General features: G+C 40.3%; 2 protein-coding genes across 4 annotated transcripts; one reads left to right on the plus strand and one right to left on the minus strand.

Moving 5' to 3' along the window:
• Positions 1–659: 659 nt before the first annotated feature.
• On the plus strand, positions 660–5,889 carry ist1 (IST1 factor associated with ESCRT-III). Of its 3 annotated transcripts, none has more exons than XM_058628658.1 (10): positions 660–723; positions 1,334–1,446; positions 1,554–1,734; positions 1,845–1,932; positions 2,040–2,123; positions 2,219–2,329; positions 2,422–2,613; positions 3,170–3,271; positions 3,744–3,789; positions 4,343–5,889. In XM_058628658.1, the coding sequence occupies exons 2-10, from the start codon at positions 1,359–1,361 to the stop codon at positions 4,501–4,503; spliced, it is 1,053 nt and encodes a 350-aa protein (XP_058484641.1). In that variant the 5' UTR covers positions 660–723; positions 1,334–1,358; the 3' UTR covers positions 4,504–5,889. The 3 variants fall into 3 exon arrangements, with proteins under 3 accessions (XP_058484641.1, XP_058484642.1, XP_058484643.1); XM_058628659.1 differs by having other exon boundaries at positions 696–780; XM_058628660.1 differs by lacking the exon at positions 660–723 and adding an exon at positions 737–755.
• Positions 5,890–9,006: 3,117 nt separating this feature from the next.
• On the minus strand, positions 9,007–24,428 carry LOC131459834 (polycystin-1-like protein 2). Its single transcript, XM_058629953.1, has 23 exons — positions 24,072–24,428; positions 23,525–23,614; positions 23,385–23,410; positions 23,273–23,306; positions 22,249–22,301; positions 22,069–22,131; positions 21,796–21,954; positions 21,606–21,712; positions 20,756–20,879; positions 20,345–20,464; positions 19,836–20,055; positions 19,571–19,752; positions 19,258–19,488; positions 17,931–18,032; positions 17,210–17,388; positions 14,683–14,829; positions 14,408–14,610; positions 12,534–12,712; positions 12,299–12,431; positions 11,282–11,477; positions 10,950–11,169; positions 10,777–10,861; positions 9,007–10,311 (listed from the first exon to the last, which is right to left on the minus strand). The coding sequence occupies exons 1-23, from the start codon at positions 24,379–24,381 to the stop codon at positions 10,265–10,267; spliced, it is 3,210 nt and encodes a 1,069-aa protein (XP_058485936.1). The 5' UTR covers positions 24,382–24,428; the 3' UTR covers positions 9,007–10,264.
• Between the last annotated feature and the right edge of the window lie 1,397 nt (positions 24,429–25,825).

The raw sequence follows: 25,825 nt of genomic DNA on the forward strand, positions 1-25,825 counted from the left end.
TGTTAAAACATTCAAATAAAAAATAAATATTAGGGTATATTCTTTTCAAGGTACAATATGTTAAATTTAGCAACATTTCTTGGTGAAGTTGCATGTTGCTGCTGAATATCCTTAACCTCCTCACCTCTGGTACCCTGAAGTGCCTGTCCACTGGACATTGAAAACACTGATTGTTTTATATCTTCGTACTGAAACAACTGTCCATTATCAAATCCACATAAGATAATCAGTTTGAATTAGGCTGCTCACTAACTGCTTAACTGCTGTTAAACTACAAACAACTAGCTAAGCCATTGGGAGCCTGCATTCATTCATTTAATGGTCTGGATCATTTTTTTAAAAACAAGATGAAAGGAAAATCGGCACACGGTGGTAAAAAAGAACAGTAATAAATCTTAACATCAATTATTCTGAACATCAGCAAGTATGAAAATTACCAGCTGGTGATGCACTAATGTGCACCAAAGTGGGGGCACATTTTTTCTTTTCAGTTTTTTGTAAATATTTAGTTTGAATATACTACATTGCATATGATATTGATTATTAAAGCAAAACAGCAAATACAGCTGTATTAAACATCAAAACAAGAACGTCTGAAACGTTTATACACAACTACTTCAAAAACAAACAATTTCGGGGCCCAATGTTGACGTATGAAGCCCCGCCCACGATAGGAACGTCCCACGTATGACGTAGCCGATACTGTTCGCGGAAGTGAACGAGGTGAGTCGGAACAGACAAACAAATAAGTTGCTGTGCGTTCTTCATCTATATTTGCCTGTAAGTTGTTGTTGTTTTGTTTCACATTATGACTTGTAAATTACTCATGTTATTTCATTCGCAAGTTGTTTTCACTTTGCTGACGTTGAGCTAGCAAACATGACATTCGATATGAGTGCTAACAAAGCACAGGGTTGCTAACAGGCGGTTTTTGTTTATTCAGACCTATGTTTTGCGTTTGCGCAAATACCCTCAATACTTAAGTTAAATCTATAGATTTTAGCGTTAGAAATACATTGGGAAATATGGCCAACTTTGACATAGCTCGGCAACGGTAGCCTCCTTAGTTGTCCGTCGTGTCGGGCTAACGCTAACTGTCACAAGGCCACATAGTTGTGGGCTAACTTGGGGTTTTCCCAGTTTTATGTTTTGTTAAGTATTTGTTGTCTATTTGTTTGGAGTAAATATGCGGAGTCACTCTGTTGCGAGGGTTTGACCACGCTCACATGATTGCGTGAGTCACTCGTTCAGAGGTGGGGTTTGACGTTCGATGGGCTGTTAAAGTTGGTTTCGATTGAACAATTCCGCTTCTTGCGTGTTCTCCTGCTCACAGGTAGACGACCACAATCATCATCATCATGCTAGGAGGAGGATTTAAAGCAGACAAGTTAAAAGTGAATCTCCGGCTGGTCATCAACCGACTCAAACTTCTTGAGAAAAAGAAAAGTGAGTCATTGGCTGAGTACAGCTGTTCACTCTTCTTGTTCCACTCCTGCCTCTAATGACAGTTTATCTTTTCCCCCCCAATCTCATTCACAAATTTCAAACAAAAGCTGAACTTGCTCAAAAGGCGAGGAAGGAGATCGCAGATTACCTGTCATCTGGAAAGGATGAGCGTGCACGGATTCGCGTGGAGCACATTATCAGAGAAGACTATCTGGTGGAAGCCATGGAGATCCTGGAGCTTTACTGCGACCTGCTGCTGGCTCGCTTTGGCCTCATTCAGTCTATGAAGTGAGTCCCAAAGAACCGGACATGTTCAGTGTACACAAATTATCAACTCATCTTATTTTATACAGTTATTCCACAGTACTCTGCATACATATTCTGTATCTGCAATGTAGGGAACTGGATCCAGGCTTACAGGAAGCAGTGTCCACATTAATTTGGGCAGCACCTCGTCTTCAGGCAGAAGTGAATGAACTAAAAACTGCAAGTACTCTTAAATATAACACAGTGAAAGTAGTATTGCCACAATATTTGTGTTTTATTTTTCATGGACAGATCTTGACGGTCTTATCTCCGGTTGTTTGTTTCAGGTGTCTGAGCAGCTATGTGCAAAATACAGCAAGGAGTATGGCAAGCTGTGCAGGACAAACCAGATTGGCACCGTCAATGACCGAGTAGGGATTTTTTTTTTACCCCCTTGACTGTGAGACTCGAGTGTGTTCAAGATTGCACACTAGAAACGTTTTCATCAACTATTTGTTGTTTGCAGCTGATGCACAAACTGGGCTTAGAGGCCGCACCCAAGATCTTGGTGGAGCGCTACCTGATAGAGATCGCTAAGAACTATAATGTGCCTTATGAACCAGACGCCATGGTCCAGGTGAGCATTTTAAGAATCTCTTATCACTCCCTTCGAGATGTCGTCATGCTTTCTGTTTTATTTATCACTATTTCACCGTGGTGTTTGAACAGCCTGAAGTGTGTCCAGGAGAGGAGGCAGACCTGATTGACGTGGACCATGACAGGAAGCCTGGAGGAGGTGGTGGAGGAGGAGGAGGTGGTGGTTTCACTGCCCCCCCCGCTGGTGCTATGCATATGCCCATGCCCATGCCCATGCCAATGCCAATGCCGACAGCTTTCAACTATCCACCTCCCAAAGGAGCCGTAAGTACTTATTTTTAAAGACCCTATTCTTCATAAATTATGGATATGATAAAGACATTAGGCGCTGCTCAAGTGTAGTGTCTTTTATGTGCGCAGATTCATTGTAATGAATAACGCCGTTGCACTGAGATAAAATGTTATTTTTGTCGAATGCTGCAAGCTCTCTAAATCATGTGACTTGTACAAATTGGTCCACCAAGATATAACAGCATCCACTTAAATTGTTAGTTAGTCTGACTTCCTGGAAATGGAGAAAAGGCTCTTATTTATCATTCCGGGATACTAATGGAAACCAATTACTTTTATTCTAATTATTGTTAGGTTTGAACACATCTTACTTGAGAGATTTAATATATATTTAAATAGTAAATTATATTTTTTCTTCTAACCTCATATAGTGCCTTTCACTTAAGTCACAAAAAAGCTTTTAAGTACAATCAGCAGCATTTTCTTTGTTTACTCAAACTGTGGCAAACCCTGAAGAGAAATTCTATTTAAACAATAACCATCTCTACCACCGTCACTTTTGTACTTGACTGTTTTTTTCCCCCTCTAGGAACCGTTTCATGCTCCTGTTGGAACCTATGACAACTTCCAGCACCCCATGGCAGGAGGGCAGCCCCCTCAGCTGCCCACTTCTCCCCCCACATACGAGTCCGTAAGTGACTGAACCCTTCCCATCCATGCCCCCCCCCCCGTTCCCACAGATGGACAGACGGACAGGGCATTGCAGGGCAACAATCAGGGAAGAGCAGTTCATTCAGCTTCCTTGCAGTTTTTCCCTGTCAACACTTTTACACTATGTCTCTGCATAGGACCGTTTGTTTTTTGCTTCACTCACATGGATATGGGAAGCATTAAAAAGGCTCTACTAACCATGACTTTCTGTGGGTGGGATTAAAATGAACAGATAAGTGGGTTAACTGCATTTTGGGGCAAGCTTAGTCTAGTTGAGTTTTAAAGGTGATGGTTTTTCAAGAATCCCCTCCTGATTTCCATTATTCCTTTCTTACTGTTTGTTTTTGTCGTTACGTTTTTGAATGTGATTCATTCTTTTTTTACAAACCCTTACCTTTTATATTTCAGTAGGAGAAGGACAAAGCCCTTTACACATTTTGTCTTTGTTTCAGATTGATGACATAATTGACACGCCTTCTGTTCCTTCCCAGGCTGTAGGTGAGTTCAGCCCACAGTCACCAACACGCACACTCGGGATGTACAGTATTTGTGTATTTTCTGACTGATTCATATGATTGTATGTAAAGACTACAACCAATGACATTATGTGTAGTTTTCCATTTCCCTTCAATATCTGTGACTCTCAGCCTCAAGCTCATTTGGAAGACACAACCCTTAAAGAATGGGTCACATATGTGCAGTATAATCATATGTTTCCCCATATGTGCATAATAGGTGCTTTAATTAGATAGATCTATACTAATTCCTATTTAACTCGAGTGTGTGTGTGTATTACTTGTAATGTATGCACATGTCACCCAGTGTCATCTGTGACTTATTTATGTGGTTTTAAACAACACATCTGCCTCAGCATGAGACGTAACTGCTAATAATTCAAATGATATTTATTTATTCTGTCACTTTGTGGGTTAATTGCCTATAAATACTTTATTTCCCACAGCGTATGTGAAACGTGACCATTGCTATTTTTGTTTTACAACATATTATTATTATTATAATTGTAATATTATATTCTTCATGTACTCTTCAGGTCCTCGGGCTGCACCTCGGCACTTTGACACTCTCCCAGAGCTCCCCTCCGTTCCTGACACGCTCCCCACGTCTTCCTTTGGCGGCGTCAGCACCAACACGGATGACATCGACTTTGACGATCTAACGCGGCGGTTTGAGGAGCTGAAGAAGAAGACTTAAATTCTATATTCTTGGTTTACACACACACACACAATTACACTCACACACAGGTCTGTTTCATCAGCTCGGAACAGGAAAATCGAAAATGGCTCAAGGCCGTGTATCAGATTTTAATAGTTCTCCTCCCCCTTCCACAGTAATCACACATACATGTATTTTTACCTCATTTATATAAATATGACAAGCTTTGGTTGATCATTGAGCCTCGTCAGTGATCAGATATCTGATTTCTGGGAGAACCAGTGACAACCATACACTTTAATTTCTGCCTTTTACGACTCCTGGTCTAAATTCTTACAATCATGTTGATTTCATGTACGATCACACTGACTTTTATCTTTTTTATGTGTCCGCGTGATACACTGTATAATCAAAGTTAGATTTTATTTGTAGCGTTTCCCAGGGTTTTGAGGCTTCGACTGATATTTAATGCCCCTGCTTTGAATCTATTTTTGCACACACTGTTTCCCAGTGATCTTTGCCACCGTCACTCCGTCATTAGCTCAGACTGGTCTGACAAGTCTGACCGGCCAGCCCAGTTAGGAGGGAAGCTGGCAGTCACACTTAACAGAAGTCTACGCATTGTTTCCAAGGCATGGGTACAGTACCCAACACAAAAGGACAGACGGAATCCATTATTTTCAGTGGTTAACGCAGTCCTTCAGTGTTGTCAAGGCGAAGGCATTTAAATAAACACTCCTTACTCATTCAGTCAGTCACTGAGCCTCTAAGTCTACGTTCACATTACCAGGCTGAATGTGACCCTATTACTGGAATGTGTGGAAACAGAACTCAAAATTCAAATCAGACTTTAGTATGTGGTCCTAGATTGGATATTTATCTAATATGTCGCCATGTGGCAGACGGTTGTTCCTCCCCACGTGTTTCACAGTCCAAAAATGCGCTCTATATGTGGCCCTGTGACGGACTGGCGACCTGTCCAGGGTATATCTTGCCTTTCGCCCCATGTCAGCTGGGATTGGCCCCACCCCATGCAGCTTTTTGCCTATTTATATGCATAATGAGTGTTGTCGTCAAAGCCGAAACAAAAATGGACGACAGTGCCTTCCTCTAGAGTTACATCTTACCTACAAATTTACATACAAGTGCGTTTCCCACTTCAACACGGAACACACTGACGCATGCAATGTGTCTGGTAAAGTGAACGTAGCCTCAAACCTGTATGAGAAGCTTCTGGTGACACACTATTCTGTTTTATCTGTTACAGGAGTGGAGGGTGCACATATGTAAAGTGATAAAACAGTGTATGGAAATCTGTAATATAGTTCATTTACATGATATAGATGGATCCACTAATGCAAATGATTTAACTGTACAGAGGGAAAAAGAAAATCTCCAATAAAGTTCTTTTTTTTGCTCTTTTAATGTCAGTTTCACCAGATACCTTTACTTTTCTAACCAGCAGGTCTTTAATTTGCAGGAACAGGTCACACAGATAGAAATACTGAGCTCAGAGTAGTGGTGAGTGCTTTTCTGTGTTCTCCAGTGTCCATATCTCAAACCGTGTGTTCACCACTGCATTTGCCTTGGTTACTAACTCTCATCAGAGGCCTTGTCAGTCTGCACTAGCATTATAAACTGTATATTTTACCTTTGTTGAGTCTGTTTTTTAAGATTATGCTTTGCTTTACACATCAGTTGTGTGTCACTCTTTTTTTATTAGGAGGTGGAAAAGACATTTTAGGGGGTTTATGCAACACCTTCCCTCAAAGTTAAATAATAAGAAGTATATAATAAAGGTTAAAATCCCCATAATACCCTCACATGTAAATGCTTGGGGATCATGGATATTTACCCAGTAGAAATCAATCCTCCCTGACTTATTGTTTCACACAGTCTTTTAATTAAAGGTAACCCTTATGTTTAGTTGTGTGGTGGGTAGTTTTCTCTAATAACCATACAATTTTGTGTCTATTTTACCGCACTATTCATTTTTTATGATAGGCTATTGTATTAAAATAAGATGGTGTTGCATAATATTACGTCACTGAATTAGGATGTCATGTGTCACAAAAGGTTCCAATTTCTTGCTGCGACGGGACGCAGACGTGACACCGCGCTGTAACCTTACCTCACTGAGCTCTGCTTGCATGAATGACAAATTAGTGGTGGCCTGGAATTCAATTCAATTAAAAAAAACATTCACTAACTTCTGGAAATTACATGGAAAAATGTTTTTTTCCAGCTGGGTGTTTGACATACATGGAATAATGTGAAATGAACACAGTAGAACTGTTCTTTTTAATGCAAACACTTGACACACAATAAGGAGTAGTAAAATAGTAACTAAATGATTATTTAGAAGTGAACACTGGCGAGGGTTTTACGCTTACACTCACTCAAAAAGTCCCCTGTAGTGTAACACTGTAATGTCCAGCAGTAACCAGCAGAGGTCCTCAGTGTAAAGGTAAATAATGGCGCATAGCTTTTTTTAATGGATTCTTCTTCTTTGGGGGTTATTGGCAGCTTCACTGTTGTCTTTTTGAGTTAGAATCCCTGCAATATTCAGTCTATCGTTAAAATATGAAACACTCGATCAATCCTATAAGCCCTTAGGCAAGTTGAACAGCCACTTCCCACCCTGCCCACTCCCACTACACTACACTTAGAAAGACAGATTCTGTAAAGGCCCAGTGTGAAAGCATTTGGCAGAAATTGAATATAAAATCATTATAGTGATATTTTTTCAGTGTACAATCACACAGATATATCATGATGTTTTCTTTAGCTCAAAAAGAGGCCTTATTTAGTGAATTCAGTGACTGAGGTGGTGATGTTAATTTCGTTAAAATGAATTCAAAAAAAGAAGAGAAATGCGTTAATTTCAAAATAAATTGTGGCACAATAATCGAAGAAATACGTCCTCGCCGCACCAATCGCTGTCCCGCTCATACGGAGACTCCGCCCACCTGGTCCAATGACAGGCGGGGGAACCACACAGCTCATTTGCATAATCGAGGATCAAATCACAGCATGAGATGGCACAAACTAGCAGGCAAAATGTATACATTAAATCAAACAAATGGTAAAAAAAAAGTTTTTTAATACGTTCAAACCAAAATCTAACCTGGAATACTTAGAGCAGGGGTGTCAAACACATGGCCCGGGCCAAAATCTGGCCCACAGGATGAATTTGTTATGATTTAGAATCTAATGGTAATGTGAAATACTATATTTTTCACTTCCAGATACCTGTGACTAAATGTTAAACTTCATAAAAATAAATAAAAATACAGATTTTATGACAGTCTTTATGTGCAGTAACTGCGTGGAACAGTGATTCTAACAGATTCTATGTAAATATTTTGCTTTTGTTGCATCATCGATAATTAACAGACAACCTCGAAAAGCAGTGCTGATTGTTACCTTGACAACAGCATCTTCATCGTCTTCTTTAGGAGACGAGAGACTGAGATTACGTGAAAGTGGGCCAAGGAATTTGGAGTGAAGAAAGCGAGGGTGACTTATGAAACAGGAGAGATGTTCGCAATGTTAAGATTAAGATTCTCTGTCTGTTGCAAAGGTTAAAGGTTACAAAGGCACCAATCACAGCTAGCGGTAGTTATGTGTACTAGAGCCGTACATTACCTGGTAAACTAGGTCAAATGATGCACATTCAGAAGTGACCACGGTGTTGATTGAATTCATTTCTCATGGTAATCCATAATAATCTCATGTACTTTTTTGAAGACTTCATCAGATCAAAGCTGTTTTTGTGTTATGTATTTAATTCAAACATGTAATGTGTACAAACAGACAAAATACAGTTTGGAAGAAATAAGAATTTATTTAATTCTACGACTTGAACATTATATTATATTCTCTCTTGGACCCCGATCTTTATTATATTATATAGAAATTACAAATTTTTGCAGACTATTCACAGCAAATATATAATAAAATATGCTCTATATTAGGTTATTAACATACTACACATGTAGAGGACTATTCATATTCGCCTGTAAACTAATTTAAGGTAAAATAACTGTTGTTTATTTGCTATTTATATGTGACAGCAGATAATAAAACTAAATATAGAGTCAGTATGGTTGATAGTTTCGGTTTTCCCTCCAAAACAATAAAATAAAAATAATAAAATGTCTTTTTTGTCTTAAAAATTAAGTGGTTGCATTTTAAATATCGGAACCCTTAAAGGTTGCACGAGGATTAACTGAACTTGTCTTTTATTGTCGTTTATTTTTGTCCATTACTATGTTAAAACGTATACACAGAGGCTATGAAAATGTGCAATATTAGAGTGTCCAAAATACGGATTGAATTTGTGAAATTTGGAAATACGTCACAGTTCAAAGTTCATTTATATGAAGAAAAATAAAAACAATTCGGGTTTTTTCTATTAGAAAGATGTGATATAAAATTATATCAATCATAACTTTGACTCAACAACACATAAGACGACGTAAAAGGATGTCCATATAAGGAGTTTTATTTTTTTTATTATTATTGTATCATTACGCTTTAAAACAAACACCTTTATGCGGAAATGATGTGTTAAAATGTTGTTATCGCTGTATCATGATGGAATATCGTGACATCATTTTAAGTTAATATGAGTTGGGACCCCTGATGTAACACCTGTTTAATTTATAATATACATAAATTAATGTTGTCAGGTGTGCAGACTCATGAACTTTCCACACGATTGCAGCTCATATCAGTTTATTAACTATTTAACTAGAATTAAATTTAGTCCAACGAAGTTCAAGCAATTCCAGTTGCCTATGTCTGCACTCTTTAAAATACGTACAGAATTAATAAATAAATGGAAAAAAAAAAAACAAAACCCACACAATTATTTCAGAGAGAATAAAAGCACTGCGCGTATTCCCAAACCAAGAGCACGGAAATGAGTATGGTGACGTCTATTATGTAATCGTGCTCTCGTTATTATATAATCATTGACTCACTGAGAGGGAGGAAGTGACTGAGTCACATTTAGCATGGATCACACTGATGGTGATGGTGAAATGCCCAAAAAACTGCTCAATTAATAATGACCTCCCGTAAGTGCAATTACATAAACGCAGCTCTCTGAGGGTGAAAGGCCGCGTTAGTAACGTCAACAGCCGGGAATCACAGAACGCTGACGAGATTCCGACAAGTAAATCTCACAGAATTAGTCACACGGTAGGTAGTGGTCGAGCGCGTTGTCTTTCAACTGGAAGGTTGTCGCTTCAATTCCCGACTCGGAGATACAGAGATGTGAAAACCTACTCTACTTGAGAATGGTTGTCCAATATAAGGGTCCAATGTGTAAGAATTAGTGACATCTACTGGTGAGACCGCACATTGTAACTTGCAGTTATCGTAAACATTGTAACGCAAGGCTTATCCTATCTTTTAAAAAGAGATCATGCACTTATTCAAACATATTTACATTAAATGTCCACCATAAATATGACACACAGGTACTTAAATGAATATTTTTGACAGTCAATAATTTGACACGTTTAGCTTGTGATTCATTTTTGCGACTTTTAAAACCTGCTTCGTGGAATCCAATAAATGTGTATTTTCATAAGAAATGATTCACATATGAAGAAAAAAAAAATCCCCAATAATTAAAGTTTAAAGCGACCCAATACGACGTGAGTGGATAGTAAATTACCTAGAGCAACGTTCTGTACACCAGAATATGGGATGCATTTTTACATTCAAAGAGCAAAACTTCCAATAAGTGCAAAAAGTGATGGAGCGCGTCCTGGGAAATGCAGCTTCCTCACAGCGTCTCCCTGCCAGTGAACCGTTTACACTTCTCCCGTTGCCCTGTTGAAAGAAGCAGAGAGGACAGATTGAGTCACAGGAAGGAAGGAAGGATAGAAGGAAGCTCTGATAGTACTCTCTGTGGTCGAACCTGAAACAAGAGTTTCATAGATACGTCTGCGCGATGAAACATTTATAAAGAGTACGGTCGGCGCGTTAAAGCTGCAGCGCGTGGCTTTCAGTGAACAGAAATGATGAGTCTGACAGGCAAAACTATCAGACCTGACTGAGAGAGTGTTTGTGTTTTAAGCCTCTTGCATCTGAAAATGTGTGTCAGAAGCATCTAATTAAAGGGGACACAGTGGATTATCTGTTGACATGCTGCTGAATGCCTGGTGATTACGAGACGAGAGTCATCAAAGGACTATCAAAACAAAGTGGTACCTTCTCTTTCCTTTTTTCCTCTCAGTGTCCTCTTTCCTGAGTTTCAAGTGAGGACACGAGGGGCGCCGTGTCATGTTTTCTTACCCATGAGCACTTGGTTGACTTCGTCGCTCTCCTCCGCAGACACAGGTCTGAGCAGCAGAGCGAAGAACACGGCGATGCCGATCACCTGTGACCAAAAACGTGAACCCAGAGTCAGTCTTGTTTACCTGACACATTCAGCACAAATGCGTAAGCTTTTTTCCATCTTTTCTGACCTTGAGAGGCTGCAGTATAAAGATGCTCTGGAACAGCGAGAGGCCCAGGGACATGACCCACTTGATGGACTTTTCTCTGCCGTACTGAAAGCCGTATAACAGCGTGAAATAAGTGGACACGGCACTGATGGACAGCAGCAGGAACCAGCCCAGGAACACACACCACCACGGAAGCCAGCAGCTCGCAGTGCTCTTCTTCTGCTTCGTCACGGTGGGCGGGCTGCGCCGAGAAGAAGAAGAGGGAAGGAATGAGAGATTATACCATAAAACCACCGATGCTTCTACTCTACACGGACGTGTGTGTGTGTGTGTGTGTGTGTGTGTTTCCTGACCAGGAGGCCAAGTGGCAGCTGAAGACCATCTCAGCCTTGCGGACCAGGACGTTGGCGACGTTCAGGGCCTGCTGGTAATCGTGGGGACACGGCACGTTCCTTCCGTCCAGTTTTTCCAGGTCCATGAGGAGGTGGCAGAGACCTGCCAGGAGGAACTTGCTGCAGTACACCCAGTGCGGGTCGCTCTCACACTCTCCTGTGACGGGATCACACATAGACCAGGCGTCTTACTACATTTGTGTCGCACACAATGAGGTTTCTTCCTGTGGTGTTTGTAGGTCACATATTCAGGCTTTAAAAAACGCTTCTTTTGTGTCGTTGAGTCAAAGTTATGAGTCATTTTATATCGTTTTGTTCGTAAAAAACAAGGCAAGTGAACGTTGAACTGTGATGTATTTCCAAATTTCACAAATTCAATCCGATTTTAAACATTTTCAGTACTTTTTGCTCAGGTGTGTTTATATAGTATAGTTTTAATATATACTTTATATGTTGAAACATAGTAATGGAAAAAAAAAAGCAAAATTGCTGTATTCTAAGGGTTAATGTGTCAGAGAAAGGTCATTAAAGGTGCATAAAAACGTGTGCTGTGAACACTTTTTATATAGATGACACTGTGCTGCAATACATACTTGTGCAAAATGTACCATTTATGGCAATTTGTACTAAATATATACTATAGAATAATATTTATAACATACCTAATATCACTCACTCACTCATTGCCTACTACTTTATCTTTATCCTAAGCGGGTGTGGGAGGAAACCAGACAGATATTACAAACTAGATTCATTTATCTTATTATTATGTTATTGAATAATTCTAAAGTTAAAGGCTGGAATTCCAACCAAGTCAGTGAAAGAAGGAGTGCTTTAAAGGAACAATGTCGAATTTTTATGTCAACGTCACTTTCAAGAAGCAACACAGTGGCATGCACTTGACTACTGAAATTCTTTTTAAAATACAACATCCTTATTCTGTAAATGCTTCATTCAGAATTCAAAAATAAAAAGCACCTTGCATAAGTTGGATGAATTCATGCACCGTGTCCAAGGTAGAGCAGAGGTCAGTGATGGACTCCAGCCTCGGCGTCTCTGAAATCTTGTTCCTCGGACTTTTGCTCGCCAAAGAAACAACCTCCCCTATGTCCTACGAGAGGTCAGAGTGCGTATTAGACACAGAAACTGTCTGCAACATCACATCTGAAAGCAGCAAATGTGTGACAGTGATGCACAAACATGTCCCTCTCACCTTCAGGACAGTTGGCACGGTGACGGCGTCCATTTTCTGCTCCTCTCTTTTAGGCTTTTTTGCGACGCTGCGGGGTCGGATGCTTCTGAAGATGGTGATGATGAGGATGTTGATTGGGAACATGAGGAGACCGCTCTGAATCCCCACCATGACGTTCTGCCACGTGAGTTGCAACGAACCTGCGCACATGCAAAAATTAAACAGTCAGTGATCGTCTAGTCTAGAGTCGAGATTTTATTTTGTCTACAAAATAAAAGTGTGCAACAGACAAAAAAAAAAGAAATTATAATAATTAAAGGAATTTATCAATTTATAGGGTGATTTCATGTTTGGGGGCCACACGGTTGGTGTAGTGGTTAGAACTCTTGCCTTTGCAGCAAGGAGACCCAGGTTTGTGACCCCCCGCGACCCTCATGTGGAGGATACAGTGGTAGAAGATGGATGGATTTCAGTTTCACAGCTGATTCATACACTTGTCTTGTGACAGCACAGTCTGAAGCGAATTATTATTGAATGAAAGCATTAGAAAACAAATTAATTTCCACTTGGCCTGGTGACGAGGTGAATGAATAGTGTAACATTTAATTTTGCTGTCAGTGTGTAAAATGTGCTACCTCAAATCCAAACACAAAAGTAAACAGCCTAAACCCAGTGTAATTGTTTTCTGTTTTCTGTTTCCTGCAGGTGGCGACACCATCTTCTGTACGGCCGTGCAGAGCTGTTCTACACTGACAGGGACTAAACAGCACAGCTGCAGTCTTGGTGAACAGAAACATCCATCCATCCATCCACCTTCTACCACTTTATCCTCCACATGAGGGTCGGTCCCCATATTGCATGGAGTGGTTTGAATATAATAGACCTAATTATTAACAGCTTCAAGTTCAAGGTGGAGGTGGGACTACATCAGGGTTCGGCTCTGAGTCCCTTCTTGTTTGCGGTGGTGATGGACAGACTGACAGATGAGGTTAGACAGGAATCTCCATGGACTATGATGTTTGCAGATGACATTGTGATCTGTGGTGAGAGCAGAGACCAGGTGGAGGAAAAGCTCGAGAGGTGGAGATATGCTCTAGAAAGGAGAGGAATGAAGGTTAGTCGCAGCAAGACAGAGTATATGTGTGGGAATGAGAGGAACCCAAGTGGAACCATGAGGCTACAGGGAGTGGAGATAAAGAAGGTGGAGGATTTTATGTATTGAGGGTCAACAGTCCAGAGCAGTGGAGATTGTGGAAAAGAGGTGAAGAAACGTGTTCAAGCTGGTTGGAATGGGTGGAGAAAAGTGTCAGGGGTAATGTGTGATAAAAGAGTATCAGCCAGAATGAAAGGAAAGATATACAAGACAGTGGTGAGACCAGCGATGCTGTATGGTCTAGAGACAGTGGCACTGAGGAAAAGACAGGAAGCAGAGCTGGAGGTAGCAGAGATGAAGATGTTGAGGTTCTCTTTGGGAGTGACAAAGATGGATACGATCAGGAATGAGTCAATTAGAGGAACAGCACATGTTAGATGTTTTGGAGATAAGGTCAGAGAGGCCAGAAGGAGATGGTTTGGTCATGTACAGAGGAGGGATGCTGGGGTTGGAACTGCCAGGCCGGAGGTCCAGAAGAAGACCAAAGAGAAGGTTTATGGATGTAGTGAAAGAGGACATGAAGTTAGTTGGTGTGAGAGAGATGGATACAGAGAACAGGGTGAGATGGAGGAGGTTGATTCGCTGTGGCGACCCCTGAAGGGAGCAGCCGAAAGGAAAAGAAGAAGATTAACAGCTTACAACAAATGATGAAATTATCATAATGTGTAGTTTTTCCCCTCCTGAGTAAAACTCAACTCTTCTGGAGAGCAAAACCTAGACACAGGTGAAACATCTCATTCACCTATCACTAAAATGACTGGCGAGCTCTCGTCCACAGGAATGTTCCAGAAGGCGATGTTGATGGCCATGGTGCAGAGGAGCAGGCACATGCAGCAGGAGACTCTCTGCACGCGCGTGAACGGAGTGCGCGACGGAGGATCCACGATGGAGACCCAGATGTGTTCGTCCCTGAAGCCCGTCGACGTCCTGTTCTTGAAGATGTACCTGAAGCAAACGGACATCAATGTGTCATGATTTCTGCTGTGGTGCATGGTAGAGCAGTGGACCCTCTCTGACCTGAAGTTGGCAATCTCGTCGGTCCTCGCGGCGTGGAACGTTTTCTTGGTCGTGCCGTCTCCGTGGTCAGAACTCAGCCAGCAGTCGCAGAAGTAGTGAAACACGTGCTGTGTCTGGAGGTCTTGCACCGTCACCTTGTTGACATACCTTTCATAAAGTCGTACATTCATTCACACGGTCACATGGTTATGGGGAAAGCAAACATCACATATAAGCTAAATAGAAACAGAAGAGAGTCCTATACCCATGTGTATGGTCATATTATTGGAAGAACTTCAGTGCCTTATATTGACCAATAATAATAATCAGTGATAATCTTTAAGGTCATCATGTGTCAGCAGTGACTTTGAGAGGAAGGAGATTTTGCAGATTCTATTTGTCTACAAAATAAAAGTGTGCAACGGGCAAAAAGAAAGAAAGAAAGGTGTTTTGATGTTTGATTATGAGTATTTTAAGAACCTCTATCAAATTATTACCTAATGAAAATGCTCAAAAGAATTTCTACTTGAGGTTCAGCATCTGATTGGAAGCAGTCTGGGATTCTTAATGTTCTAATATCTTATTTTTACATTACTCTGTTCAGTAGTGGTGACAAAAAAAGCGGTAGTAGCGGAAGTAATTTGGGACAAGATGGAAAGGAAAGAGAAGTAACTGAGGAAGGCAGTAATTATAGACTGTATAAATAATCGATGTCGTCTTGCAGCTCCACTGGTTGCAGAAAAAGAAAAAAATATGAATGGACGTTAATGGGAGAACGAGTGTATTCTCCTTTTGATTTGGTTTGGTTTATTCGCACATTTATTATTAAAACATCGGAGGAAAATAATAAATTAAAGTAGAGCACACGCGTGGGTGAGGTGGAAACCCATTATCGGCTTAATTTCAGACCTCACCTTTTCCTGAGGAGTTCATTTGTAAATTAAATGTGTGAATTATGATTCCATTTGGAGCTAATGGACACCAATGTGATTGACAGCTGGTGTAGTTTTGTTAACAATTGGCATGAAGATTCAGGTTATTATTTATCTTGTCTTTTAATTACAATTGTCTAAATGTTATTATTGAAGTAAGTTTTCTGTTTGGTTGTTTTTATAAATTCATTTTGCATCTGAATATTGAATTTATAGATTCATTTTGCTTTGACATTTTTGTTGGGCGTGATCAGGATGGACAGGATTAGGAATGAGGGACATAATCCAGGGACGGCTCAGGTTCAACGGTTTGGAAGTAAAGGAAGAGAGTCGAGTGCAGAGGAGGAACAAAGGATGTTGAAGATGGAGCTGCTGGCCAGGAGGAAAAGAAGAAGAGCACAGAGAAAGTTCATGGAGGACAATTGGTGTCACAAAAGACTCTCATGTCCCGTGTTAAGTCTGCGTCTGTTGTACTCCTGGTTTTATTTTGGTGAAGGGTTTTTCTGTCTTCCTGTCTGCACTTCATCTGTCTTGTCTTTGATTCCCTGATTGTCTGCACCTGGTGTTAAACAGCTCACGCTCCCTCTGTCTTGTGCCAGTGCATCTTGTGTGATTCCCACGTCTGCTTCGTCTTGTTCCCTGTGCCTGGCTCGCTCTCGTCTGACCCCTGTTTGGATGTGTTACCTGACCTAGAGTAAGACTTTGCTTTGTTAAAATAGTCTTTTTGTTTGGGCTGAGATCTCTGCCTCCGCCTTGTGCATTTGGGTCCACACTGTGTTTGAGTGAGTAACGGCCTTGACAGCGACCCTTAAAGGGAAGACTTTTGCATCATAAATGTTTTTTGTAAACTATATTTCATTCCTACGGAAGAGGATTAGGGCAACAGAAAAAAAAAACATTTGAATTCTGAGTTTAAAGTCAGAAATTCTGAGTTTAATGTCAGAAGTCTGTCTTTAAACTCAGAATTTCTGTCTTTAAACTCAGAATTTCTGACTTTATTCTGAGAATTTCTGACTTTAAATTCAGAATTTCTGACTTTATTCTCAGAATTTCTGTCTTTAAACTCAGAATTTCTGACTTTATTCTGAGAATTTCTGACTTTAAATTCAGAATTTCTGACTTTATTCTCAGAATTTCTGACTTTATTCTCAGAATTCTGAGTAGACTAAAGCCAAAATTCTGAGTTTAGAGTCAGAAATTCTGAGTTTAATGTCAGAAGTCTGTCTTTAAACTCAGAATTCTGACTTTATTCTCAGAATTTCTGACTTTAAATTCAGAATTTCGGACTTTATTCTCAGAATTCTGAGTTTAAATTCAGAAATTCTGAGTTTAATGAGTCAGAACTCAAATTGTTCCCCCTAATCCTCTTCCATACATCCCAAAACAAATGCTTCTATTTTGAAATGAGGCGCAATATCATCCTGAATATTTTTATCGCAATATAATAATGGATGATCACTACTGAACTGTTGATTTATCCTGAAATGTTGTGAAATGTGACTTTTGTTGAGTTGTTGTCCTGACCACACTAGAAGTTCACTGTCCCCTGGGTTATTTGAGTTTGAGAATGCAGAGAATTTAATGCTACTGTGTGCTTTAGTGTCGGCCTCTGGTACCATGATGGTTGACCTCCGGAGTTGTCGTGCTGCAGCCTGACGCTTTGCACTTCTCCCAGTGGGAAAGGCGTGGCCATCAGGAACATATCGACCCCTCCTCTCTCAAACACGGGCTTATCGGGATCTTCGAGACTGTGTGTCTCGCTCTCTCCCTCTGAGCCAGTCAGCATCACTGTGACCTACAGAAAAGCACAGGCGCAGATTTCACAGCAGTGACGTTATCGTGTGTAGAGGATTCCACTCCACAGTCATTACAAGCTGATTCCCCCATTTTCTAAACCGATGCATAAAAACATTATTACATGAGGTGAGGCTGCAGATTGTGACAACATGAAGGAAACTACGGTGGCCTTCACATACCAGAAATGATGTTGTGCCTCTTTGGGTGCCTAGTAAGCTTATACTTAAAAACCCAAATTGCATATTTTTGTCACTTATAAAAACACACCAATTAGTAATTTAGCCAAATGTTACATATTGACCCTTTAAGAACTTCTTTAAATTATAATCCTTGAGATTTCCTTGAAATCAGAGCCAAATCACGCCCAGATTGATAAATTAGAAATCCAACCTCAAACCTTTTTTTTTTTCTCAGCCACTATCTCTGTATTTAATTTATGTATTTTTTGTACTTTACAGTGGCCATGGTATATGGTGACCTTAGAGAAAGTGGAATAACGTGAGTTATTTTTTTTTAAAAAGGAGAGGAAAGATGACTTACATTGGCAGTCGTCCCAGAATTCTTGCGATTGCCAGTGTAAACACTGATCAGGTAGTTGTAATGAGCACCTGGGTGGTTGTCCTCCAGCAGAGTCATCTTTCTCTGCATTTAAGTCACAGAATGGTAAATGGTCTAGTGTACATAAAGTGCTTTTCTAGTCTTGGACACTACTGAAAGCACTTTACACCACAGGTATGCCTTCAAACCAATTCAAACCCATTTATACAGTACATCTGTAGATCTTTTTATGTCACATGTCTACATCTACACACATTCAAATGTGTTTGCCGTCTTGCCCAAGCACATATTAGGAAGTGGCCTAGTGGAGCCATGGATTTAAGCACTGGTCAGCTTTATCACTAATCCACATCCACACTTTAAAGGGCATACATATGAGAGAGTTTACATGTGTTGAATAAAGCCCACCAGAAAGTAATGAACTAATGAACAGCCACCAGGGGGTGACACCACTGTTGTAAAAAGTGTGATTTTCTATTTGTAAAACCTCGGCCATATCACAAATCTCAGGATTTAGGTTTCAGATTCTTCAGATTCAACAGTTGCATCCATTTTTTGGAGGGTTAGACCATTCTGTTAATTAACCCTTTAACACCTAAGCCTCAAAATGTCTGAATGGACATTTTTTTTTTTTGCTTATTTAAATCATAATATGTCCAGAAAATGTCTGTGAGTAAGTGCTTTTTCCCCATTTTTCCAGAACCACTTTCAATGTCTTGGCAAAGACGTTGATTTGCTGGCTTCCTGCAATTACCCGAAATAACCACATGTTGGTTTTGAATTTTTCCTATAGCACAAACTGTCACATAATTACAGTAATGCAGGTGTTAAGCTTGATTAAGTCTTCCCCACCACGTCCCAAGGATTCTTAATGAGGTTAAAGCGGGAACTATGCAGGAATTTTGGGGTCTGACTCCACTTCCCCTACCGCCTGTTAGCAGAAAACCAGCCTTGCTAGATCAGAGCCACCGACCCACAAGTCCTCAGAATCAGAAAGTCTTGCGGAGTTAGCCAGGTACGGGCTACAAGATCATCATGGCAGAGCATAGAAAACCGTTGTCAACTGTTTTGAATAAATATTTACTCCAAAACTGTAGGGGGAGCTCTGCTTTAAGGTCTGGACCCTGAGGTGACCTCTTCATGAGTAAAAATGATGCTCCCTGAACCATTATTTCACAATTTGAGCACGATAAATCCTGGCAATGTTGTCTTGGATTATGCCCATAACATTGCTGAACCTTGACCTGACCCACTGAAGCGACCCCAGATCAGATATGCATTATCATTATGATTATCCGGTGAGACTGACCTTAAGGCGTGACCTGCGGTCAGCAAAGCAAGCCCACACCAGGGTGAGAAGGTAGAGGGCGAAGAAGGCACACATGAGTACGAGCACCACATAGTTCTCATCCACGGTGGCAAACAGCTCCGCTGTACGACTTACGTCCACGTGGTTTGGCATCACAAAAAAGGAGCCCCCGAACAGAGTGAGGTGGTTACAGCGGCAATGTGTGAGATAAGGAGTGGTCTTCTCGCCAACCTTAGACAACAACAGCACATCACTGTCTGATATGAGGACCAGGACATTTCTGCGCATGCATGATTAAAGTGGAGGAACTCACTTCGCAGCCATCTGTCGTCCACGTCTCCCACCCTACGTGCCAGAAAAGGCACTTGCTCATAAAAGAATTTATTTCCAGTGTCATGTTCGAGTCCCATGTGCTATTAACGTGTCTGGCATCTATGTACCAGACTCCAGAGGTCTGCTGCAACATCTCAGGGGTTATCAACCAGCGGTAGGCTCCTGTCACAAAAAGCAGCAAAAGGTGACTTTTTAAGTAATTAAACTCAGAGGTTGTAGATCAACACTTTCAAATGGTTGGTTACCTTCTGGGGTCAGGATGGTTGAGTGGTTGAAATATGTGCTGGTAGGAGGTGACCCTTGGGACAGTTTAAGTATTAGTGACTCCTGTACATTTGGCTGCATGCTTAAGATAATGGTCATATTAGGGTCTGTGACGTTGATTGTGGTCAGTGAGAATGTGTTTTCCTCTAACACAGCGGTGCTATTCATCAGAACTGCAACGTCTGTACGCGGCAAAAAGATCTGGAGAAAACAGGGAAAGGGGTTACGATACAAAGACAGAATATCAGTCTTTAATAAATAAAATATGTGTTTTTAACAATGTTTTTTATAAGAAGGGTTATACATGGAACGGAGATCAAATATCACTGGTTAGCCAATAACATTATGGAAAATGTGATATCATTTCTTACTTATTTTGGATGATACCAAATGTGCACTTATGATATTTGTTATTAGGGTGTGTTTAATGTCAGCAGATATCAGAAAATAATCTCCTAATGTTGGTATTGCCGTTTGAAGTTGGTTATACCTCTATCATCTCTGGCAGGTTTTCCACCTTAATTCTTTCGTCTCCATTGCTTATTATAACAGTGCAGACAATTCCTGTGATTTCATCATAGGGATGGGGATTCTCGTTGAATGTAATCATCTAACAAAGAGAAAAGACAAGACAATTGAATTCACATGATGATCTCCCTCTCTCTCTCTGGTCTCTGTAAGGGACTACTGGTCCTGACACATACACGTTTGTGCAGCATTTGTAGTGAGGAAATTGATAGACATACCCTAACTTAAACACACTTCCTACCCTTACCCTAAAACCAAGTTTAAACCCTCAAAAAGCTCCTTTAACTTTCCCAAAATGTCCCCATTCCCTATGGTTTACAAGTTTTCTGGTCCTCACAAAGGCACCCCTACAAGAACACACACAGAGACACACCTGAGTGGTGATTGTGTCGTAGTTTTCAACGTCCGCTCGGAGTGCAGAATATGAAGGGAGTACGACAAACTCATTAGCCGCCTGTGAACCCAATATTTGATCACCAATCTCATCCTGTTTGAAACTGTGGGGGAGGGAAATGAAGAATGGATGTAAGTTTGGGTGGCAATTTCCACATGCAGACAATTAGCAAGACAATTAAAGGAATTCTTCACTGATTTGCATTTAGCTTTGTATTACTAGAATAGGGGTAGTACAAATTGAAAAATTGTGCTTCCCAACCTCAGTCGAGAAATATCTTCATTCTTTTTTTGATTACTTGCCCACCAGTGACACTTGGTCCGAGGCTTGATACTGCACACGCTAATTCCGCACTTTTTAGGCCTTGGGGGCGGGACCTCATTCCCAGAATGTAAACAGTGTCCGCCATCTTTGCTAACAGTTACGCTAACAGGACCAAGTGTCACTGGTGGGCACGCAACAAAAAAAATAATGAAGATATTTCTTCTTCTATTTATACTTCTGAGGTTGGGAAGCACAGTTTTTCAAAAATATTACCCCTATTTTAGTAATACAAAGCTAAATGCAAATCAGTGAAATATTCCCTTTACCCCAATTGGTCCTGACAGCTATATTATTCTGAATTTTATGTCATATTTATATTTCAGAGATTCAGGTCCGGAATGTAATCTGAGAATTCTACAATATTGCAATTCTAGAATGTTATATAACACTTCCCAAGTGTTTGCTCCCATTTATATGTCAGTTCTAGACTGCAAGGCTCCCCCTCCATTTATCTCCCTTTCTCTTTGTGGGAGATGGTGGGATATTAGCGAGGTGAGAGGCCAACCTGCGTTGATAGACGGTGCCTGTTCGGTGCCAAAAGACAAAGCTCTCCGATGTACGTAGCACTTCAGCGATAACCACGAAGATCTCAAAAACCTGCTCAAAGAAAGACTGGACAGCAAAAGGTTACTGTAAAAACAAGCGAGGGCGTGTTATTGCTTCTGTGCTACAGTCACGCATGCTTTGGAACTTACTACAGCGTTTGGGTTTGTCTGGATGTCACATTTTCGAAGTGCGAGGAAATAGATGCCAGTGGTACAGTTCACAATGTTCCAGATGGTGTTGTTATTGGGTACAGTAGTCTCTAATTTTAGCCTTTTAGTTCCTTCCAACAAGTACCGAACAAAGTCGTCCTTTGAGGGGGAGAAACAGACATCTTTTAACATGCTCTGACATATAGACATGAATAAAGAGATTTTATAATAACAATGCTGTTAATGCTAGACTAGAGAAGTAAAGGAACACACCCTTGATGGATTTGTTGGCTCCCCTATTGTCGTTTCCATCCTCCACAGTTCTTCCTTTGCTTCCTGTCTCAAAACATGTACACATATAACCTTTTTAGCAACACTTTTCCACTGCACAGTCAAATGGTCTTCATGATTCACGCTGTTGTGTGTATGTAAAATGTATGAGGCATCTCTCACCCTAAGAAGTTTGTTAATGTTTGAGACAGATGAAGCCATCGACCTTTTGGGTCCTGAAAGTGTGTGTTTGAGAAGAAGAGGAAAACAGACACACGGATGCATAATGTTCCACAACTCACTTCCTCACACTCAGGGTATGACTATGACTTTATTACGTTTCATTAACCTTATTATTTCTCTCCCTAGTTTGTGCCTTTCCTTCCTGTCCCCTCCCTCCCTCCCTCCCTGTCTCTCTCTGTGTCCTCATCAAGCAAGTGACCCCTTGGCTGCAGGATCCAGATCCAGTTGCGAGGCTATCATTATCATTATTGGTATTATCATTAGCAGTAGCAGTATTTTCATCATTATTTTGCAAGGATTCAATTAATTAAATTAATAGCTTATATTTATATTTGTGTATATATATATATATATATATATATATAAAAAAATCTATGCTACTGCTTGCATTAATGACATCGTAGTAGTATAAACACATAATATGTGTCATAAGTGAATTAGAACTGTTCTTTTTAAACCTATAACTTAATGCAAGGGTTATATATCTGCTCCTGGTCTCTCTCTTCTGTCTCTACCTCGCCTCCTTCTTTCCTTTTTACTCCCCCCTTTCTGTCCCCCACCTCTCTTCTGTCCCCAATTTTTTCCTTTCACCACAATCGGTCGAGGCAGATGGCTGCACATCTTTCAGTCTGGTTCTATCAATGTTTTTTTTTGTCCCTCCACTGATGCCTAATGCTTGCTCATTGTGTGAACTGTTGAGTAGGGACCCCTTTTTTATTAAACTGGGCCTAGTGCCCTGTATAAACGCACCTTGTTATTGTGCACTCAATACTAAGCTATTCAGATAATGCCCCGCCCCCTGCAACACCTTAAAGACCCCTGTTGAAGACCTCTGCTTTATCATTTTCTAAAGGTCTCTGCCTTACTATGTACAGTGCATGTTGATATTTGGTGCTACACAAATCAAATTGAATTGATTAATAATGTAAAACATAACAAATAGTAATATTTCAGGCTAACTTACGAACTCTGCTTGCATGACCGGACACTGCTGTGTTCTAGAAAGATAACACGACAATGTCAACTTGATATTTTCAAGTCTTTGGTCGTCTGCCAGTGTTGTAATGATCTCTTACCACAGTGCTCGATGAAGACGGCAAATCTTAAAAAAAAAAAAGGAAAAGTGATCAACTTCAGTCAGTTGCTGAGGAGAGGAAAAGAAAAGACAAAAAAAGGAAGGCGATAAAGCAGTGATTAGGGTGCGGTTGTGACGTACTGCGGGTGCAGAGGAAGCTGCGTCTCTGTTTACAGTCTGATGTTGTGTTGAGGCGAAGAGGATTCAGAGTCATGTATGTGCATTTGTGCTCTGAAACACACACACACACATATTGCTTTGAGAACAGTTACCTCAAACTGTTTGCTTAAAAAGGAAATCAAGGTGCAACCATTGATCCATTTTGTCAATCATTTCATCAAAGAAGATACAATCATGATTGTGTAACCACAGTTTCCTGAGTGAAGGGACTATCTCTCCTTCATATAGTCTTAAGTCTTCATATAGTCTTAATCAGTATACATATATATATACTGTATATATATTTTTTTTGTTTTTTTTAAGTATGAGGACTTACTTTTTTTTAAATATGACAAAGTATCGCGACTCAATTCACAAAATAAATCAAGACAGCAAACTGTAACTTTTCTTTTAACTGTGAACCACTGTGCATGTAGAGAAAGTATTACTGGCTTTCAAACAGGCATTGCTTGATTTAGAAAAAAAACCAAAACACACCAACAAATGAAACGGTGTGTATTTTACTCACCTCCGCTGGGTTCCCCCTTGACCCCCTCTCCCAGCCACCACGTCCAATTGCTCGTGTTTCTCTGTTTGGTCGCGTTCTTCAGGAACAGTTTGACCGGGCTGTTCATGACCCTCAAGAGTTCCCCTCCTCGCTTTTCACAGTCGCTCCTGGCCTGAGACCAGTTTCTCGATTCCTCCACAAACTCATAACAGACATTTCTGAAAACAAGATCACATTGGGACGACAGCGCGTTGGCCCCTGACCCTTGAGGTGCAAGTAAAAATCCGACTGAAATCCACAAAAAGACAGACGTGTGCAGTAACATGTCCATGGTTATTGTACCAAACAGAGCTAAAGAACATCGCCTGGGCAGAGTCACTTCCACCCGTCTTATGGAAATCAGGGAGCTTTCTCCAGGAAAACACTGCATATGTTCTCAATACATTAGGAAAAGCAGTGCAGACACACAAACAAGATGCAAAGTGAAGGAGTCACTTCATGTCACCAAAAGTCACACAGGATAAACCTTCCATCTTCTGCTGAACGTGACCCTAGGTTGTATCTGTATGTTTAATGGAAACATAAAAACATGTATATTATAATATAATATATTCTCATAGTCACACAAATTTTGGCATTTTGGTATTTAATTTCATTTGGCAGAGACTTTTACGCCCGATATCCTCCCTGACTCAACTCTCCCATTCTTCCAGGCTTGGGACTGCTGGCTGTGGAGCATTGGAATTGGGTTCCTTGCTCAGGGGTATACCCACACATTGACCTGGTGTGGATTTGAACCAGCAACCCTCCAGTTACAATTCCTTCCCGTTTGCCCTTGTGCTGCCCCGGGAATACTGAAACATAATGGACCTAAAAAGACTAAACAAAGGAGAAAGAAAACAAGTTGTTGAGCTGTGATACTTGATCTGTGTCTGCGGGAGGAGCACTGAGAGATGCAGGGTGCAAAGTATGGAGGAGGAGTTTAGTAAAAGCAGTAGAACACAGGAAGTACAGTTAAAAGATTCTTCTGTAGACCACACAACATCACAGAGAAACAAACTGATCTAAAGTGGGCTATATATATATGTATATATGTAGTGTAAATTTAAAGATCCCCTTCTTTACATTGTGCCTTGTAATCCAATTTAAACATCAATTCTATTTTGATTTTAAACAATAATTTTAAAAGTTCATTTTTGATTCATTATTTGACTCTCAGTGATATTTGGTGTTAGTTCTCACTAACTTTGTCGAATAAACCTGTTTATACCTTGTGGTTGGTGTTTATAATATAATAGATGATCTCTCATACATTTTTATTAACACAAATTAATAGTCATCTTCAAAACAATTGGACAGATTTGGTCGCAGAATGTACACAGATGGCTTCTGATGATGAACATAAAGCAGTAGGAATGTTCGTGCCTCAGATTCAGATTGTGCAGGGAAAGACGCCTCCACACAACATGTAAGCTTAAAATGAGGCCACTTCAAATTTATTAGCAGAAATTCTAATTGTCAAAAAGACAGATAAACTGTAAATTAGGAAATTCTGGATTTTGATGGCTTTAATTTTGATAATAGTCCCTCAATTTTGTGTTTTAATGTGAAACGATCAGATGTGTGACTCACTCTAATTTCAGGTGTGATTTCTTTCTTTACAGTCAAATACAGCAAAAAAAAAGTATTTTAAAGGGAAAAAACAGCTAAATCACCTTAATACATGAATAAATGGCATCATTGTGACAGTTGTCAGTTTACAATAGTTTAAAGGC

Source organism: Solea solea, chromosome 5 (genome assembly GCF_958295425.1).
Source record: "Solea solea chromosome 5, fSolSol10.1, whole genome shotgun sequence".
Taxonomy (NCBI): Eukaryota; Metazoa; Chordata; class Actinopteri; order Pleuronectiformes; family Soleidae; genus Solea; species Solea solea.

Coding starts and splice junctions, on each gene's coding strand:
- ist1 (XM_058628658.1), top strand. CDS start 1,359: ATGCTAGGAGGAGGATTTAAAGCAGACAAGTTAAAAGTGAATCTCCGG. Junction 2,614..3,169: donor ATCCACCTCCCAAAGGAGCC/GTAAGTACTTAT, acceptor TTCCCCCTCTAG/GAACCGTTTCATGCTCCTGT. Junction 3,790..4,342: donor TGTTCCTTCCCAGGCTGTAG/GTGAGTTCAGCC, acceptor TGTACTCTTCAG/GTCCTCGGGCTGCACCTCGG.
- LOC131459834 (XM_058629953.1), bottom strand. CDS start 24,381: ATGGACATGTTACTGCACACGTCTGTCTTTTTGTGGATTTCAGTCGGA. Junction 22,132..22,248: donor ACATTAACAAACTTCTTAGG/GTGAGAGATGCC, acceptor GTTTTGAGACAG/GAAGCAAAGGAAGAACTGTG. Junction 18,033..19,257: donor ACCGCAGGTCACGCCTTAAG/GTCAGTCTCACC, acceptor ACTTAAATGCAG/AGAAAGATGACTCTGCTGGA.